This window comes from Aulonocara stuartgranti, assembly GCF_965226115.1.
Source record: "Aulonocara stuartgranti genome assembly, chromosome: 3".
Taxonomy (NCBI): domain Eukaryota; kingdom Metazoa; phylum Chordata; class Actinopteri; order Cichliformes; family Cichlidae; genus Aulonocara; species Aulonocara stuartgranti.
The window spans coordinates 3,189,436-3,207,150 of NC_138941.1; the positions used below are offsets into that span (position 1 = coordinate 3,189,436).

Consider the following 17,715-nt stretch of genomic DNA (forward strand, 5'->3'; position numbering starts at 1 on the left):
TAGACAGTGGTCCCTCATTTATTGCAGGGGTTCTCAGAATAACTAGCCCCTGGCCACGCACTTTATACACTTTTTTTCCACACACACACATGAACATTGATCACAGTTCTCACAATTGATTCTCAAAGTGCAAACCTTTGTAGATTGCAAAACGTAAAAGTATTAATATGCCGCGGTTTGTCTTCATCTGCCTGCCACTTTCGTGCGCCTTTTTCCCTCGCGGTGCAGGTGTCTATTTCCGAATGAGGCTCATAGTTATGGGTGTTTTTGTGCTGTTTTTTCTATTGGACGCGATGGTTATCAAAACCAAACGTGATAAATTTGGCAAGCGCAGGAGATTTGTCAATCAGGCTGCAGAATGCAATGCTGTACTGTGCAATAAAAAATCAGCGAAAAAGCAAAGCAGTGACGGATGAACAGCGGGACCACTGTGTGCTGTTTATTAATAGACAAAATATATTCCTAAATGACAACATGCATAAAAGCAGAACGGTATTTGTACGTCAGTGGGAAAATAGCGGTGGCTTGCTAGCTTTTGTGCGGCTTCCCCGGGTCAGTGAAAACTTTCAAAAGAGAAATGAATGAACTTACCAGGTTGCCCGATCTCTTCACATATCTTCCTCCAAGCTCGGTCCTTTTTATTCCTGTCTCGGTACTGAAAGCAGCTGGTGTTGTACAGCTCCGAGTTGTTTGCTACCGCATTGATTAGCCTTCCCCTCCATTGAAGTATGAAAGGCTTTGGCTGGATCTGCCCCTTTGACCTAGGTAACAGCCACGTCACCAGGCTCCTGATTGGTTGTCGCGGCGCGATTTGACGCTGGAGTTCAGATTTTTCCAACTCGAGCGGTAGACGCGAAACGCGCGTATGCACAAAATGCAACACAAAAACTCACGCGCGTGGTTTTATTCGCGAGTCAAACGCGCCAGACGTGCTACACTGACGCGTCAAAGTCTCTTCTTTCATCTTCTGTATCATTCAGTTTGCATTGGTAATGCCCATTATTGTAATGCTTTTTTAAGATGAGCAAAACTTTATTTCACTTTGGGTTAGCTGGGATAAGTGATGGATGGAGGGAATTTTACTTCAGCCACAGAAATCCTAAACAGGAAGGAGGAGCAGAGTTACAGTGGATCACTATCCAGCAGGGAAACAAGGTTTATTTCAATTTCTTGGCCATGAGTGAGATTTACTGAGTGGGCAAATTAGGGAGACGACACCATCAGATCCCGAGCCCTCCATGTGTTAATCAAGAGACGGCTGCTGTGCTACATCCATAAATAATGAATAAATTAGGAGCTAAAGCTGAAAGGACAGTTTATTTGTACCATCTTCACGTGAACACATTCAAGAACATCACAGATGAAGAAACATTAAAAACTTCCACACTACATAAAGCAAGAAAAATAGTTTTTCTTTCAGGTGGTTTCAGAAAAACAGAAACATCAAACATCTCCAAGACTCTCTTTGAAAGAACTAAAAACCTTTGTTCTCATGGTCCAATCATGAGTGAACTCCCCGATGAAGCCTTGTGTGCTAAAACATGTCAGAGTTTTAAAGGTTAAACATGAGTTTCCAAAACGTTTTGCTGGAGAACAATGAACTATTTGACTGAGTTTCAATCATTTACAGACGAGCAAAACCAGGACAGAGAAAAAAGGACAAAACTGACTCAGTAAAACAACAGAAAAGAAGATCCCATGTAGATCTGTATTATGTAGAAGTTCAGCCCAGCAACCAGTTCAGTTCAACACAAGTTTAAATGATTCTATCTGAACTCTGTGGAGCCTGATCTCAAGCTTTTTGAGTCTGACACAGAAACCAGAGGATCTTTCTGTGTCTTCAGATTCACTGTGATCCAGTGATGGGAGTGATTTCAGCCCTGAGTGATCACGCTGATGTTTGCACAGAGCAGACAATGAGGTGAATGTTTGGGCACATTGGTAACAGTGAAACAGTTTATTAGTAACGTGGGATCGTTTGTGTTCAGAGTATGAACTGAGATTCCTGAAGCTCTTGTCACACTGGTCACAGCTGTAGTTTCCTTCCATGTGTGCACGTTCATGAATGTTACGATTACCTGACCGTGAGAAGCTTCTCTCACAGTGTCTGCACTTGTGTGGTTTCTCTCCTGTGTGGACTCGTTTGTGTGTTTTAAGCTTCCATGCAGTGGTGAAGGATGACCCACACTGATCACAGAGGTGCTTTTTAACCCCACTGTGAATCAGTTCATGTTGTTTTAAGCGATGTGATGTGGTGAAGCTTCTCCCACATTCTTTGCAGTATTTCAGTTTGTCTCCAGTGTGTCTACGTTGATGTACTTTTAGGGTCTTTTGCTGACTGAAAGTTTTTCCACAGAGGTCACAATGAAAGTCTTTCACACCACCACAGTGATGACAGGGTTGAGAACTGGATCCATCTGTGTCGCTCTGCTTCTAAACAAAGACACAAAGACAGTGTAAGTCAGTCCTTCAACATTTGTATCCTGAACGTCGCCTGAAATAAAGAGCATCTCTGCAGACGTCCAACTACATTTGACTGTTTCAGTTAACACACTCAGTTTACTGGGCTGCAATAACTACAATACTACCACCATAATACTACAGTAATACTAAAATCATAACTGAAAGGAAAATCTGAATAATCACTCAGAGCTGCTTTTCCATGCAGTAGAATTGCTAACATGCTAACACAGTTTAATGAGCAGAGTTGTTCCAAACAGTCAGGCTAAAATGACAAGATAACAATATAAATACATACCTCACAGTAGCTGCACTTGTAGAGTCTCTTTCTGGTGTGGATCTGTTGGTGTCGTCTCAGGTCATGTGGAGATTTAAAAGTCTTCTCACACAGGTCACATTGATAAGGTCTCTCCTCAGTGTGGGTAAACATGTGTCGTTGTAACTGTGCGTCTGTGGTAAAGTATTTGCCACACTGTTCACAGCAGTACACATCATGTCTGGTGTGAATGCGTAGGTGTGTATTTCGGCTCCCTCTCCAGCTGAAAGTTTTTCCACAGATGTCACAGCTGTATGGCTTAATTCCAGAGTGGGTAACTAGATGACTCTGTAAGCTGCTACTGTGAGTAAAAGCTCTGCCACACTGACCACAGCTGTATGCTTTAACTCCACTGTGGATGAGTTGGTGTTTTTTTAGGGAATCCTTCAAGGAAAAAGACTTTCCACAAAAGTCACAGCTGAACGGTCTCTCTCCAGTGTGGATGACCTGATGCTGTTTTAGTGAAGCCCTCACAGTAAAACCCATCCCACACTCGTCACAGCTGTATGCCTTAATTCCAGAGTGGGTAACTAGATGACTCTGTAAGCTGCTACTGCAAGTAAAAGCTCTGCCACACTGATCACAGCTGTACGCTTTAACTCCACTGTGGATGAGTTGGTGTGTTTTTAGGTGACCCTTCCTGGAAAAAGACTTTCCACACAAGTCACAGCTGAACGGTCTCTCTCCAGTGTGGATGACCTGATGCTGTTTTAGTTTAGCCCTCACAGTAAAACCCTTCCCACACTCGTCACAGGTGTGTTTTTTCTCTCCCTTTCTTCTGTGAGGTTTGTCGGCCTCCTGAGAGCGCTGACTTCTGGCTCCATGTTGGTCCTGCAGTGACAGAGATACAAACAGAGGCAGTGAGTGAAATGCAGTCGTGGAACAAACTCAACCTTCAAACTCCATTAACACTAGTTTTAAACCTGAAGGTGGAGCGTGGCACCAAACACCTTAAAGGTCTCTTATCCCCACCTGCTGGTAGTTCTAACACATTACATCCAACCTGCTGTTAAAGATAATTCATGACTACAGAATTATTCAGTGATAATAAATCCTATGTTTGTTTATTCTAAAGGAACCCCGTTAGCTTCCACAACAGATGTTGCTCGTCTTCCGTCAAATACTCACATAAAATATTACACAATAAAGTGGATTCAAGATATCCACATAATTTCACTCTTACATCCACAGTGAGGTTTCACAATTGTTCAAACATAAGCAATCAATAATAATAATAATATCAATAACATTGAGGCACATTATACAAATTTCAAAAACAAATCATGTCTTACAATATTTACAACAACTAAAAGCTCTGTAAATCGGCTTTTAAGTGTTCATTGAAGTTTTGAATAATTCTCTAATTTTTTAAGGCAACTTATTCCACTTAAAAGTTGCTCTAAATGTAACAGTTTTACAAAACGTTACTTTTAACTCGAGCATTTACTAAATTGCAGCTTGTTGAAAACTGTGTAATATGATGATGTATTTCATCTGGATACTGCAGCTGAGCAGAATAAATGTGGTGTGTTTAACAGAATTGCTTTCTTTAGAACTACAAGTAAGCCATAGAATATTTTAGCCTGTACAGGAAGCCAAGAAAGGTTATTATGCATTTGATCAATATTAGTATAGTATGAACATCTTCACACTAATCTGGACGCCTTATTCTGGACTAACTGAAGTCTGTTAAGATCTGTCTTATTAGCTGCTGACCAAATGATTGAACAATACTCCAGATGAGACATTACTAGTGGATTAATGACATCTTTCATAATGAAGAAGTGATACACAAAGAGCATTTCATAGCCATAGCTATGCCTTGTCGGCAGAGTTATGTGACATTAGTGATGTTTGTACTTTCAGCGTTAACTTGGTTTTAAAGCCTTTAAAATATACGCCGTTCAATAGTCGACCTTAATCTGACAGAGAATGTGATGATTTTGTGGATAATTAAAGTCAGTCATATATCCACAAACACAACAAGCTGAAAGTCAGTGATGCTGCTCGGTTTGCAGTCCTGAACATCACGGCACAAGCAGGATCCACTGCACTGTTAATGTTAGCTGTGTTATATTGCTGCCTCTGTTCGGTGGTGTCGAGCCAAACGCACTTTAACGTGTGTTTGAACGAGCTGACGGTTCACTCGTTAAGCTGAAAGAAAGATGCTTTAATCACAGCAGTCACACATGTGTCCACTGCACCATCTGGAACTCTTCTTGTTTACACTCGTAATAACACAAACACTAAATCCTGCTTCTCTGGTGCTGTTGTGTAGCAGTGTGTACACCTGAGACTGTCACCTGTCTGTCTGTCCTGCACTCTCTCTCTGTTTCTTTCTCTCTGATTGTGGAATAAAAGTATGAACATGTGTTTATAAGTTACACTTGTGTTTGAATCCTGCAGCTTATCACACATTTGATTTCCATGTGTGACGACTGCAAGTGTCCAGAGTGAGGACAGACTGAGGGAGCCACTGCTGCACATCATCTGTGAGGCTTTGCAGCCCTGATGATCCACCAGGACAAACTCAGCAGTGTGTGAGGAAGAGGAGGAGGAAGAGCCAGCAGCAGCTGACAGATGGAGAGAATAGACAGACTGTTCCCTGTTTGTGAAGGACTGCTAGGAAAGTTTAACATAACTGTCTGTGCTGAATCAGTCTTATTAGGTAATGTTCAAATAATGTGATCATCCCAGTGTTTTCAGTGTGGGAGAAAGTACTCAGGGCCTTCAAGTTACACACTATGAAAGGCAGCAACAAGTTTAATGTTCAGAAACCTAAAGTCTGTATCAGCAGCAGGATGGAGCTAAAAATAAATGTTGGTTTCAGTTCTATGAAGCTTTGAGTATTTTGGATCAGTAGCTGCTGTGTTTGTTGCATCATATTGCTGTAACTGTTTATATGCTTTATATATTCTGAGCTAAGTTGATCTATAGTGTTACATCATATTCTATAAGGATGTTATGTGTTTGTAGACTTTCTTCCCAGTTTGACCCATTTAGCAGAAGTCAGCCTGTTTAAGGCTCTGATATCTATTCTGTGTGACTTACAGCAGTTATGACATGGTCTGATTTTCTCACCCAATAAAGGAATATTTCATATATCAGTCTACTCTTCATTCTATCAGACACAGTTATCACAGCTCCTACATTTGCTTTTTACACATATATGTAAGCATTCAGCCACATTTAGTACCAACATATTAAATGAACAATATTTGTCTCTTATATATGATACATCTGTATACACACTGTCACAGATACTTGTCTGTGAGTGAAGTGATTAATATAATAACTATAATATTGGCCATATTATATTTACATTACCACAGTGAGATGACTTTAGTCTCATGAACAACATCAGCTAATTGTTATTTACAGCTAATCTTAAACGACTGTTCAGCACAGAAATGAAGCCCAACAATCATGTTTCACAGTCCTGTGGTCTCAGCCTCAGATACTCATCAAATCACACAGAGCTCATGTAGAAACAAATGAACTAAATATGTTCTCCTTCATTTCTGTCAAACAAAGCTGTATGAAACGTTTCCAGCTGTTAGTATCATGGTTGCTAGGCAACCTGGGCAGCGCGACGGAGGCTAGACGTCCCATTTCACGAGCCTACGAGCCTCGCACTTCGGCCTTAGCGGTCTTTGAGTACGCGGCCCTTGAGGACTTTAAAGCTGCAGAACCTGAATCGGGATACAGCCATGATGATCTCCAGCCTCGTGCTCGCCAACATTCTCACCTGAGTTAAGAAGACGATCACTGAAATGGTCTCAGCAGGTCCTTTGATGACAGCAATGAAATGCAGTGGTAAGGCTTTTTGGGGATTAAGTTCGTTTTCATGGCAAAGAAGGACGATGCAGTTCATCTGATCACTCCTCATAACATTCTGGAGTGCAGGCAAAATGCTATTATAAAAACTTAAGCAGCAACTTCTCCAGGTTCCAATATTTATGCAATTCTCAAACCTTTTGGCCACGACTGTATAACCTCTTCTGAAGTTTAGTGGATATTATACATGGTTATGCTCAGGATGTGTCGGCCAGTTTCCACTGGAAACGCCTTTTGGTTAAACTGTCAGCGAGGAATTTGCATTTGCACTGTTACATTTTTATATAACTTTAATGCACATAAACAACAGCTGCTTGTTTCAGTGAAAATACATTGATGGGTTTTTAATAAAGTTGTGCAGCTGTAAAGTATTTTGTCTGGTGTCAATTCTATCGTCAGCTACATCGTTATGGCAAATGTTCAAATGTATATGGTGATAAATATCTTTGGTCATATGGTCCTGCTCTGTCTGTCACCTTCTGTGTTGAGCTCATTGTTTCCTCTGTAGTGGCTGAGCTGAGTCCAAGTAGCTGAAAATGTTCCTCTGCTGCTCCGTCAGACTCTCCTCCTCCTGCTGATCAGCTGGGACACAAAACAGATCTTTGTTAGGCTCCACACTGCACTGAAGAGTCAAAGTGTCTCATATGTTCATCTGACAAGTAAAAGAACACATTTTTGTTTCCCGAGGTGGGCAACTTGTTGGAAACAAACACAAAAGGTTTGAGCACTGATACCTGCCATTGCTGGCATTGAAAGATGCAACGCCAGCAATGTGGATTGTCAAGACTCAAACCAATCATCAGGCAAAAACAACAGAGATCAAATGTACCGCATTTTGATCCGGGACGTACTCTACATGAAAACAAGCGCTCACTCTTCCTGCTCAACAAATGATAAGGGCGGAGCCTTATACCACGTGATACAGAAGCTGTGCCGTGTGATGCTAAAATTAGCAGGGAAAAAACCACGGAGAGCACGTCAGGGATGACGAGAAAGTGACAGGAGAAAATCCGTCCCGGTCAACCACCCAAACATCAATAACGGGAACCTTATACAGCGCTTCCCTATACACGTCGAACTCCCGCAGGCACAAAGACATTACGGAGGCTATCACTTATCACCTGACCAAAGATATGGCTCCATCAACACTGTGCAAAACGAGGGATTTAGGAAAACGATCAACACCCTAGACAAACGCTACACAGTGCCGTCCCGCAACTATTTTTCTATTGTTGCACTACCTGCTCTGTACACGCAGCGTCGAGCAACGGTGGAGACGGAATTTCAAGCAGGACAACATTTTGCTGCAACAACAAAACGTGAGACATTTGTTGTTTTATGTTTATTTATTGTTATGAGAGAATCATGATCTCAATTCTAAGCCAAAAAATCGTGATTCTCATTTTATGCAAAATCGTGCAGCCCTAACATTAACACAAAACTATTGTTTCACCAGAGAAACACACATGAAGAGAGAGAGAGAGACAATAACAGCTACCAAACAGTCGTCATAATTCGTCACACAATGAGAAAAGGACAAATCAACAAGTAACAATGACTAATTAATATTAAAATCTGTAACATAATGTATTGTTTGGAGTTTAGTCTGATTGGTTCAGGATGACCTGCCATTATCCAATCACACGTCTGCTTACCTGCATCTTTTCTCTTTTTTCTAACCTGAGCACCTGATGGCTTTGAACTTTTGTTGTCCATCTTCCATTGGATTGAATTTTGCGCTCCAGTACAAACGCAAATCCCCCAACCTGAGGATCAGCACAATTAACCTAACAGCAGGCACGTGCAGGGGGGGGGGGGGGGGGGGGTTAGAGGGGCTTGAGCACCCGCCCCTTTCCTGATGGGTGCCCAAGGTGCCCTTTTGTTGAGGCAACTTTTTTTTTTTAAATATTATTATTATTTTTTTAATGTGTGTGTGGGTGCGGAGTCCTGTCTGTGCCCCTCAACAATAATATTTAACTATTAATCACAGTTTCGCTAAATAAAAGGATCTGGCTTTCATCAGTCACATGATCACATTTAACCAATGATCACCCTTGACAGCAGAACGCGGTGGTTACGAGCCGGGAACGAGCTCACAAAGAGCACGCGCATTTGTTGCGGTCCGGAGCTGTAGGAGAAACACAAGTTAACTCAGAGACACAGACTGATGCCACACAACCAGTAAGTAGGTGCACAGCGTGCACTGTAGTGTGTAGCACCCAGGAGTATTAGCTTATTACGTACACGTTGGTAAGCTGTCTTGTTGCTACTGACAAACTGAAACAAACGAGCGTGCTGTGTGTGCAACAGCGTGACAAACATTACCTGTCCTTTTATTAACTGCACAGGTTAATAACTCGTACAGCGTAACTAGCATGACGGAGTTTATATACTGCTGGGCGGGTGCTATGAAGTTACTGATAGTAAATTTTATTTTATGCTTAAGGTTAGTTTCTCAAATTTCTCAAAATCTTAACAAATTGTGCCAATCCTTACATGTTGCACCAGGCTGATTTATCATCAAAAGTGGAGAAGTCTGTGACAGAGGAGACAGAAGAGCAGCAGAGAGAGATGGAAGAGCAAGAGAGAGAGATGGAAGTGCAAGAGAGAGAGATGGAAGAGCAAGAGAGAGAGATGGAAGTGCAAGAGAGAGAGATGGAAGTGCAAGAGAGAGAGAGATGGAAGAGCAAGAGAGAGAGATGGAGCAAGAGAGAGAGATGGAAGAGCAGGAGAGAGAGATGGAAGAGCAAGAGAGAGAGATGGAAGAGCAAGAGAGAGAGATGGAAGAGCAGGAGAGAGAGATGGAAGAGCAAGAGAGAGAGATGGAAGAGCAAGAGAGAGAGATGGAAGTGCAAGAGAGAGAGATGGAAGAGCAAGAGAGAGAGATGGAAGAGCAAGAGAGAGAGATGGAAGAGCAAGAGAGAGAGATGGAAGTGCAAGAGAGAGAGATGGAAGAGCAAGAGAGAGAGATGGAAGAGCAAGAGAGAGAGATGGAAGTGCAAGAGAGAGAGATGGAGCAAGAGAGAGAGATGGAAGAGCAGGAGAGAGAGATGGAAGAGCAAGAGAGAGAGATGGAAGAGCAAGAGAGAGATGGAAGTGCAAGAGAGAGAGATGGAAGAGCAAGAGAGAGAGATGGAAGTGCAAGAGAGAGAGATGGAAGTGCAAGAGAGAGAGAGATGGAAGAGCAAGAGAGAGAGATGGAGCAAGAGAGAGAGATGGAAGAGCAGGAGAGAGAGATGGAGCAAGAGAGAGAGATGGAAGAGCAAGAGAGAGAGATGGAAGAGCAAGAGAGAGAGATGGAAGAGCAGGAGAGAGAGATGGAAGAGCAAGAGAGAGAGATGGAAGAGCAAGAGAGAGAGATGGAAGAGCAAGAGAGAGAGATGGAAGAGCAAGAGAGAGAGATGGAAGAGCAAGAGAGAGAGATGGAAGTGCAAGAGAGAGAGATGGAGCAAGAGAGAGAGATGGAAGAGCAGGAGAGAGAGATGGAAGAGCAAGAGAGAGAGATGGAAGAGCAAGAGAGAGATGGAAGTGCAAGAGAGAGAGATGGAAGAGCAAGAGAGAGAGATGGAAGAGCAAGAGAGAGAGATGGAAGTGCAAGAGAGAGAGATGGAAGAGCAAGAGAGAGAGATGGAAGAGCAGGAGAGAGAGATGGAAGAGCAAGAGAGAGAGAGCCAGGGCATCGATGACTTTGCTCGCCCTGAACCTGCCATATTACAGGCCTTCTTAGATTACCACCCACAGCAGAACAGTAGCAGTGCAGTTGTGATGAGGGTGTTCAGCTGTAAAGATGGCACCAACAGGAAGTGGCTTACTTATTGCAAAGAATGCCATTTATTGTTCTGCTTTGTGTGTCTGGCATTTGCAAGGCTGACTGACACCAGCACATTTATAACAGGCATGAGTGACTGGCGACATATACATCTGCGCACAGAGGAGCATGAAAAGAGCACTACACACCAGACCTGTGCTGAAGCTTTTTTCTTAAGGTGCTCAAAAGGCAACATCAGGAGCTTGTTTGCTGGCAGTCAGTTGTCAGCTCACAGAGCACAAGTGAAAAAGAGACGGCAAGTTTTAGAGCGTATAGTGGATGTGATCAAAGTACTTGGGAAGAGGGGACTCAGCTATAGGCATGTGGAGAATGAGGCTGCATACACTTTAGGTGATAACACCATCGATCATGGTAACTTTCTGGAACTGATTGTGTTATTAGGCAAGTATGATATGTGCCTTGGAGAACATTTGAATGACTGCATTGAAAAAAGCAAGAAGTTGCATTAGTGGATCAAGAGGTAGAGGATCTCTCATCACCCTACTCTCCAAAACAACTGTCAACTCAGTGATTGATCCACTTGGCCATCTCCTTCAAGAGAGCATCGCCAGTGATGTCCAGAAAGCTGGGATGTTTTCTGTTCAGCTAGACACAACCCAAGACATCACAGGTTATGATCAGTGTTCAGTAATCATCAGGTATGTTACTGAGTCTGTGCAGGAGAGGCTTGTCTCCATAGTGAGGTGCGAAGCATCCACGGGGCAGTACTTTGTAAACTTGCTTTCCGGAGTTTTAGAGCATCTGAATCTAGACAAGGCCATGTGCACTGGGAATGCAACAGATGGTGCTTCAAATATGCAGGGCCAGTACAAAGGCTTTTCAGCACTTATGACTGCCCAGTCTCCAACTCATGTGCATGTGTGGTGCTATGCACACATACTTAATCTTGTGATTGCTGACACAACACAAAGTGTCATTGAAAGTGGATCACTCTTTAATTTACTTAATGACATAGCTGTGTTCATCAAGGAGTCCTATCACAGGCTTAATCTGTGGGAGAAACAAACCGAAAACACAAGACACAGATGCCTCAGTCCAATAGGTGAGACACGGTGGTGGGCCAAGCATGATGCCCTCCAGAAAATCTTTGGACATTTTGGAAAACCAGATGATGGCCTCTTCGTTGATGTAGTGCTGACGATGGAAGCCATTGAAAAGAGGGAAAAAGAAAAGCCAGCTGTTCGTGCCAAAGCACGAGGCTTTAAAGAGTGTCTCTTGAAGCATGAAACTGTGTTAACAGCACAGATATTTCTTAGAGTGTTTGAGCAACAACTCCTCTGTCAAAGTACCTCCAGTCAAAGGGGATGGACATTCTCTCTGCCCATCATATGGTGACTGCCACACAAGATGGCCTCAAAAGTATTGCCAGGGACTTTCCAACTGTGAAGACAGCTGCAGACACATTTGTGAAACAGACAAATCAAAAACTAGAGGAGAGGGAGAACAACACAGACATGGAAGTGGAGGCTGAACTACCTAAAAAGAGAGCCAAAAAGAGAAAAGGCATGGCCGGAGAGATGCCTGAAGATGAGTTGCAAATCAATGCTGAGAAATCATATGAGGTGAAAGTGCACAACATCATCCTGGACACAGTTATTGAAGCAATCCACAGACGATTTGTCATACATGGCCCTCTTCTTGCCGATTTGGCATGGTTGGACCCCAGGAAGTTTAGCCAGGTCAGAACAGTTTCTCTTCCAAGTAATGCATTTCAGAACCTCAGCGCCTGTCTACTTAAATTTGACAGCAGGGCTACAGTTAATAACCTTCAGTCAGAACTGAAACGTTTTGCTGAACAGTGGGAAAGGCTTAAGACATCACATGTAGATGAGTACACGACCAGAACAGCAAAGGACAGATCTGAAGAATGGGACGAAGAAAGTGAAATTGTGACCGAAAGCTGTGGTTCTTGCAAAAATTGCCCACTGTGCTGCTATCAAATACTCAGGCGGTTCAACATGCTGTCTGATGCCTATCGTCTCCTTGGGCTGGCATACAAGTACCTGCTGACCCTCTCCCTCACTCAGGTTGCCTGTGAAAGAACATTCTCTACACTCAAGTTCATTAAAAGCAGACTCCGAAGCAGCCTGTCTGCAAACAAGCTGGAGATGTTTATGCTGATGGCCACTGAAAAGGACATTCTCATGTCATTGGACTCTGACATGGTCATTGACAGGGTAGCTGAGAAGAGTGACCTGCTGAGAAAGCTCCTTTTGTAACCTGGTGAGGTGAAATAAAAATGAGCAAAACATTCCTAATTATCTATTGTTAATATTAGATTCAGCTTTATTGTTATTGCCTAAATGAATACGTTTAGTATCTACCTTCACTTCAAACAAGTCAAGTGATTGGTAAATGCTTAGAATTTGTCCATCTTAATAGATAGAATAAATATGAGATTGGAGTATTAGGCATTTATAAACATATATTCTTACAGTCTTAATCTATCATTGTTTCATTTCAGATGCTGTCAGTCATAGGAGGACTGAAGTGTGTTCATTTTAAGTAAGTACTATATGGAATATGATTCAACCATTTTTCTAGAGTAAGCATACCAGTACTGTCATCGTCTGAAAAAATCTATTAAGTACAATTCTTTCTCAACCTTCACTGTCCTTTCACTTCATAAAGGTTTCCATGTCTTAAGATATGTTCAGTGTTGCTGCTGTGGAAGTGTTGTAGGTGACCTTTTATTGATGAGTGAATAGTCTTTGGTGATACAATTCAATCATAATCTGTCCTTTATAGATTTTAATATTCATCTAATCTTTATTCCTTTCTGTCCTGTTTGTCAGGGTCTGATCATACATTGTTTGTTTAAGAGGTTCGAGACCGTTCAACTTTTTAAGTTCATCAACGTAAGTACTAGTGTATATGATTTCTCTAATTCCTTTCTGGAATAAAGATGCCAGTACTGTGATCATCTGAGCAAGTCCATCAATTGCCATTCACAGTTCTTTGACCTTTCACTTGTGTCCTGTTTTTCAGGGTCCCATATAATTTCTTCAGAAGTAAGTACTGTATATGATGCCAGTATTTTCCCATATTTTCTAGATACTGTATTAGTACTGTGTGTAAAATGCCATCAAAAACTCAATTAAGTGTTATTCTTATTCTTCTTTCTCACCTTTCTTTCTCTGTCTCCTTTCATATTTAAAGGTTGCTGTGTTAACAAAATATATTGTGCTACCATGCTGTTTTCTATTGTTTTGATAAATAAATACTTTATGAAAATATCCCTAAATCTGTCATTTATTAATTTTAATATTAATTAATGATCATGTCTCACCTCTAGTGTTCTTGGTCTTAATTTCAGGTTTCTACCATGTGTTGTAGATAGTTCAGGAGGTTAACTCTACCAAGCAGTCTTTTTGTTTCCGCTATGTACTGTTTAAAATCCCGAATAGGGAGAATGGTGTAGGTTTAACTTTATCAGATTGATACATATATACCAACAAGGCAGTGTACATCAAAGCAGTTGTTTTCATGCAAAGGCTTTATGGTTTTTCCTATAGCGATTGACAGACCACGTGACTTTGCGCATTGCATGCCGGGAACTCCTGGCAAAACAATCCAAGTACCGCATCAAATACAAGCATTTGCAATTGCAGCACCGCAAAACGTTCATTCTCCGGTTCCAATACCTTCTTGTTTTTTCTTTGCCGCACAAAAAAGGTATGTACAAAACGACGGAGAACAATGCCGGTCCGTACAAAGACAGACTCGACGAAAAGACAAAGAAAAGATACGAGGAAAAATCAAAGGAGTGAAAGGGTCAGACCCTTACGAGCACACAGAGGGACAAAAGACGTTAGCGTGCTGCCCAACTTTCACCACGCTCAGATTTATAATTATACGCTTCTTGGAGTGAGTGCATACACTCATGAAGTTTAGTAACTTCAGCTCACTGCAACAAGCCCAGGTACAGTTTACCGACGGATGGGTGCAGGACCTTGAAATGCACCGAAAGACCATCTTCAAAGGTAAACGAACAAAGGTAAACTTACCTTTGTTCGTCTCACAAATCGTCTTCATAAATACACATTCGTTAACCGTGTATTAATATAACCTTTGAGCTCAACGGTAATTAATTAGTAGTGGAAAAATACTTGTAATATTTGAGCCATTTCTGCTGTCCAACTACTTCTTACAAAATACATTTTTAATGTTAATTAGATTTTTTTTTTTAAGGCATAAATAAAGGTTATATAAAAGTCACTGCCAAAGACTGATTGCGGCTTCTACCTTGTTACACTAATGTTGTTTGTAGCTCAGTATGACTTTATGTCATCCATGAGGGATGCATTTGACATATGTTTCACATATTATAGCCCAACAAGTTACTTATAGCAATTTAAATACGAGCAATCAGTTTCTTTGCAAATACCGGAAATCAGTTTTTGGCAGACAATCACTTTTTGGCACAACACCGGCTATTGCAGTTAATAATACAGCAGCTTCTTGCCATTTTTTGTGTTTCTTTTTATCGCTGTGTAACTGAGTTCAATTGAAAGCCTGTATGCGCTAGTACCGCTTGCCAAAAGTTCCCAGAATCCTTTGCGGTTTTATCCATGAATGACGTCACATTTTTGGTGGGCCGGTCTCCAGTCAAAATGCCCGGGCCGATTTTTTGTCCCAGTCCAGCCCTGCCTGCCCTCCAGCACTATCCACAGCAACCCCTCAACAGCAACATTGTACCCATCAGGTAAAGCATCGGCTACGTTTGCTTTGCCTTGTTGCCCATATTAGATTCTTGATGAAAGTGTGTTGTTGTTATTCAGCCTGGTTCAATGTGCCCCTTTTTAACTTTGAGCACCCGCCCCTTTAAACCTCTCTGCACGGCCCTGCCTAACAGACCTACACCTTAGTTCACAGATTCACTTTGTCTAAGGTTGATTTCTGGGATTTCACACAACCCAGGATTCAGATCGTGAATCCATGATGGGCTTGGATTTACATCATTATAAATGAAATGCGCTCTACTTGGAAGCAGCCGGCCCCGCCCCTTTTGACGGGTTGTGTGAGACTTTAAATCATCAAACTGTAAATTATAAATTTAAATTGTTATTGATCCTTTACCCCGAGTCCTAAAGTGTAGATTTATTTTCTTACTCTTCTTATATTTATTGTTTGTTTACTTGCACCGCTGTAACTGCAGCCTCGTCGTCTCGTCTCTCTATATGCTGGACTGTCTGTAGCGGAGATGACAATAAAGTTTACTTTGACTTCAGCAGCGCGCAGGCGCACCGAGGGCTCTCGCGCTCACTTTATAGAATTTAGAAAAAACATCGGTGCAGATTATAAGTCTGTATCATAATATCTGTTTGTTGTTTTTATTTTGTTTTGCGAGTTGGTTATTAGATGCCGCTCCAGCCAGCCAGAGACTCCCCGCCGCCCCGCCCTCTCCTCCCTGTGCCGCCAGCAGCAGGCGCACCTCGCAAACGGAGGGCGCCCTTACTCCCAGCAAATGGCTGATAGAAAACCGATCGGTGCCTACGAATTTCCCAATATGCGCTGGCATGACGTCGGGGAAGCATGGGTACGACCGATTATTTTATTTTTTTCTTGCCCGTGATGCCCCCCCCACCACGATGCATTCTATTGGTTTGCACACTTACACACACCCAGCTGTGGTTTCCTGTTTTGCTGGACTCTGGAGAGCCCCGCCTTTAACGCTCTTCTCTCACAGAGAGCAACAGAAAACTTGGAAAAACTCCAGATTGACTGAACTCAGTTCAAAGTTACCTTGACACCTTTAGATGTGAGACGTAGTGATGGTCCGCTTGAAGCTGACGCTCCGGTGCGTGTGTCAGAAAGATCAACGCGCTGCTTCAGAAGCACCGTGTCGAGGCTTGATTCGTTTGGCCAGAGTCACGTGATCAGTGACGTCTGAAGCTTCGTTTAGAACGTACCTTTTTTAAAATCGAACTTTATTGAAACACAATGAGTATACAACATACAAACAGATGAAGTTTACAAAAGAACAGAACATGAACATACAGAACCAGGAGTAAAAAAATGATGATATGAGTAGGCGAAAAAAATCAACATATAAATATTGTTCTGAGAGGCTTTTTGTTGGTTGAGTCTGAAATTGATTGTATGTACAATTCATATCCTTATAAAAAGGCAGAAATATGGTGTTTTATTAATAAACTTACATTTATGGATATAAAATAGCTAAAAGTATTAACAAATATTTTATAAAAAAAACATTTATCATTCTTCCTGGGGAACTTAAAGAAACAGAATAAAACATTTTCCATCGTAAAGAAAACTCCCTTAAAATATGGACAATAACAAAACTGCTAAATTCTTCCAGAATCTCTGTGTAGAGGAACCAAAAGAGATGTGCCAGAGTTTCTGGATGATCCCCACAGAAAGTTCAATTAGTATTTATGTCTCTTTTAAATGTTACCATATAGTGACTGGCTGGGTCACATTTATGAAGAATTTTATATGAGATTTCCTTCACCTTGTTCACAATTAGATATTTATGGGATCATCCAGACTGTCTTCCAGGTGATATCTGGAACATGTCGGTTCCAGTAAGATATTCTATATATGGGAGAGACATGATATCTTCTTGGAATAAACTACGTCTTCTCTTATTGCTGTTACCAAGTTCCTGTGAAAAGCAGATTTTTCCCACTGCTGACTCAGCTGGATCAGGGAGAATGACTGAGGCAGATATTGAGCTGTCAGTGTTTTTATATAACATTAAAGTCCCTGAGGGTATGGCACCAAGCACCATTGAGAATTCCCCAACACTGACGGGAAAATTATATAGTGTAAGGAATTCATTGTAAGTAAGTAGTACTCCCTCGTTAAATTTTAAAACTTAGTAGCGGCCGCTATTGTTGGCAGCTGAAATTTGGCTGGGCCGCGCTATGAATTCTGGGATATGGTGGGCCACGAAGGACACACCCGACCCATCCTTCAAACTCGGGGGAATGAAGGACGCATTTGAAGGAGTCGAGGAATCGGGACAGCCTTCGTCGCCTGGCTGTGACGTCATCGGCCTTCAAATGCGGCCTCCGGAGGATGCAGCCGACGTTTTGGGACACAGCTTGTGTGTCTTTGTTGGTCATGTGACCTCCCAGGGACTACACATGGAAACGAGCAGTTTAGCTCAAATCTGGCAGGTTTCCATCGTCTGTTTTTGTCCTGATGTCCATGAACATGAACACTGTCCCTGTCAAACACGTCCAGATAATCTGATCCAGTGTTGTTCTTCTTCTGTGGTGTTTGTGATGGAGCAGCAGCTGCTGAT

General features: G+C 42.0%; 2 protein-coding genes across 3 annotated transcripts in view; one reads left to right on the forward strand and one right to left on the reverse strand.

Annotated features, from left to right (window-relative positions):
- LOC309702306 (phospholipase D1-like) overlaps window positions 1-17,715 on the forward strand; it is a 57,857-nt gene that overhangs the window by 14,089 nt on the left and 26,053 nt on the right. The window lies entirely within an intron of this gene.
- On the reverse strand, window positions 1,299-16,555 carry LOC309702282 (uncharacterized protein). Of its 2 annotated transcripts, none has more exons than XM_082526881.1 (4): window positions 16,188-16,555; window positions 7,090-7,195; window positions 2,759-3,607; window positions 1,299-2,433 (listed from the first exon to the last, which is right to left on the reverse strand). In XM_082526881.1, the coding sequence occupies exons 2-4, from the start codon at window positions 7,105-7,107 to the stop codon at window positions 1,741-1,743; spliced, it is 1,560 nt and encodes a 519-aa protein (XP_082383007.1). In that variant the 5' UTR covers window positions 7,108-7,195; window positions 16,188-16,555; the 3' UTR covers window positions 1,299-1,740. The 2 variants fall into 2 exon arrangements, with proteins under 2 accessions (XP_082383007.1, XP_082383008.1); XM_082526882.1 differs by lacking the exon at window positions 16,188-16,555 and adding an exon at window positions 7,348-8,333.

Bases quoted from the DNA above. Each gene is read 5' to 3' on its own strand.
- LOC309702282 (XM_082526881.1), bottom strand. The intron at 2,434-2,758 runs GTATGTATTTAT...GTCTTTGTTTAG, and splicing joins ACAAGTGCAGCTACTGTGAG to AAGCAGAGCGACACAGATGG.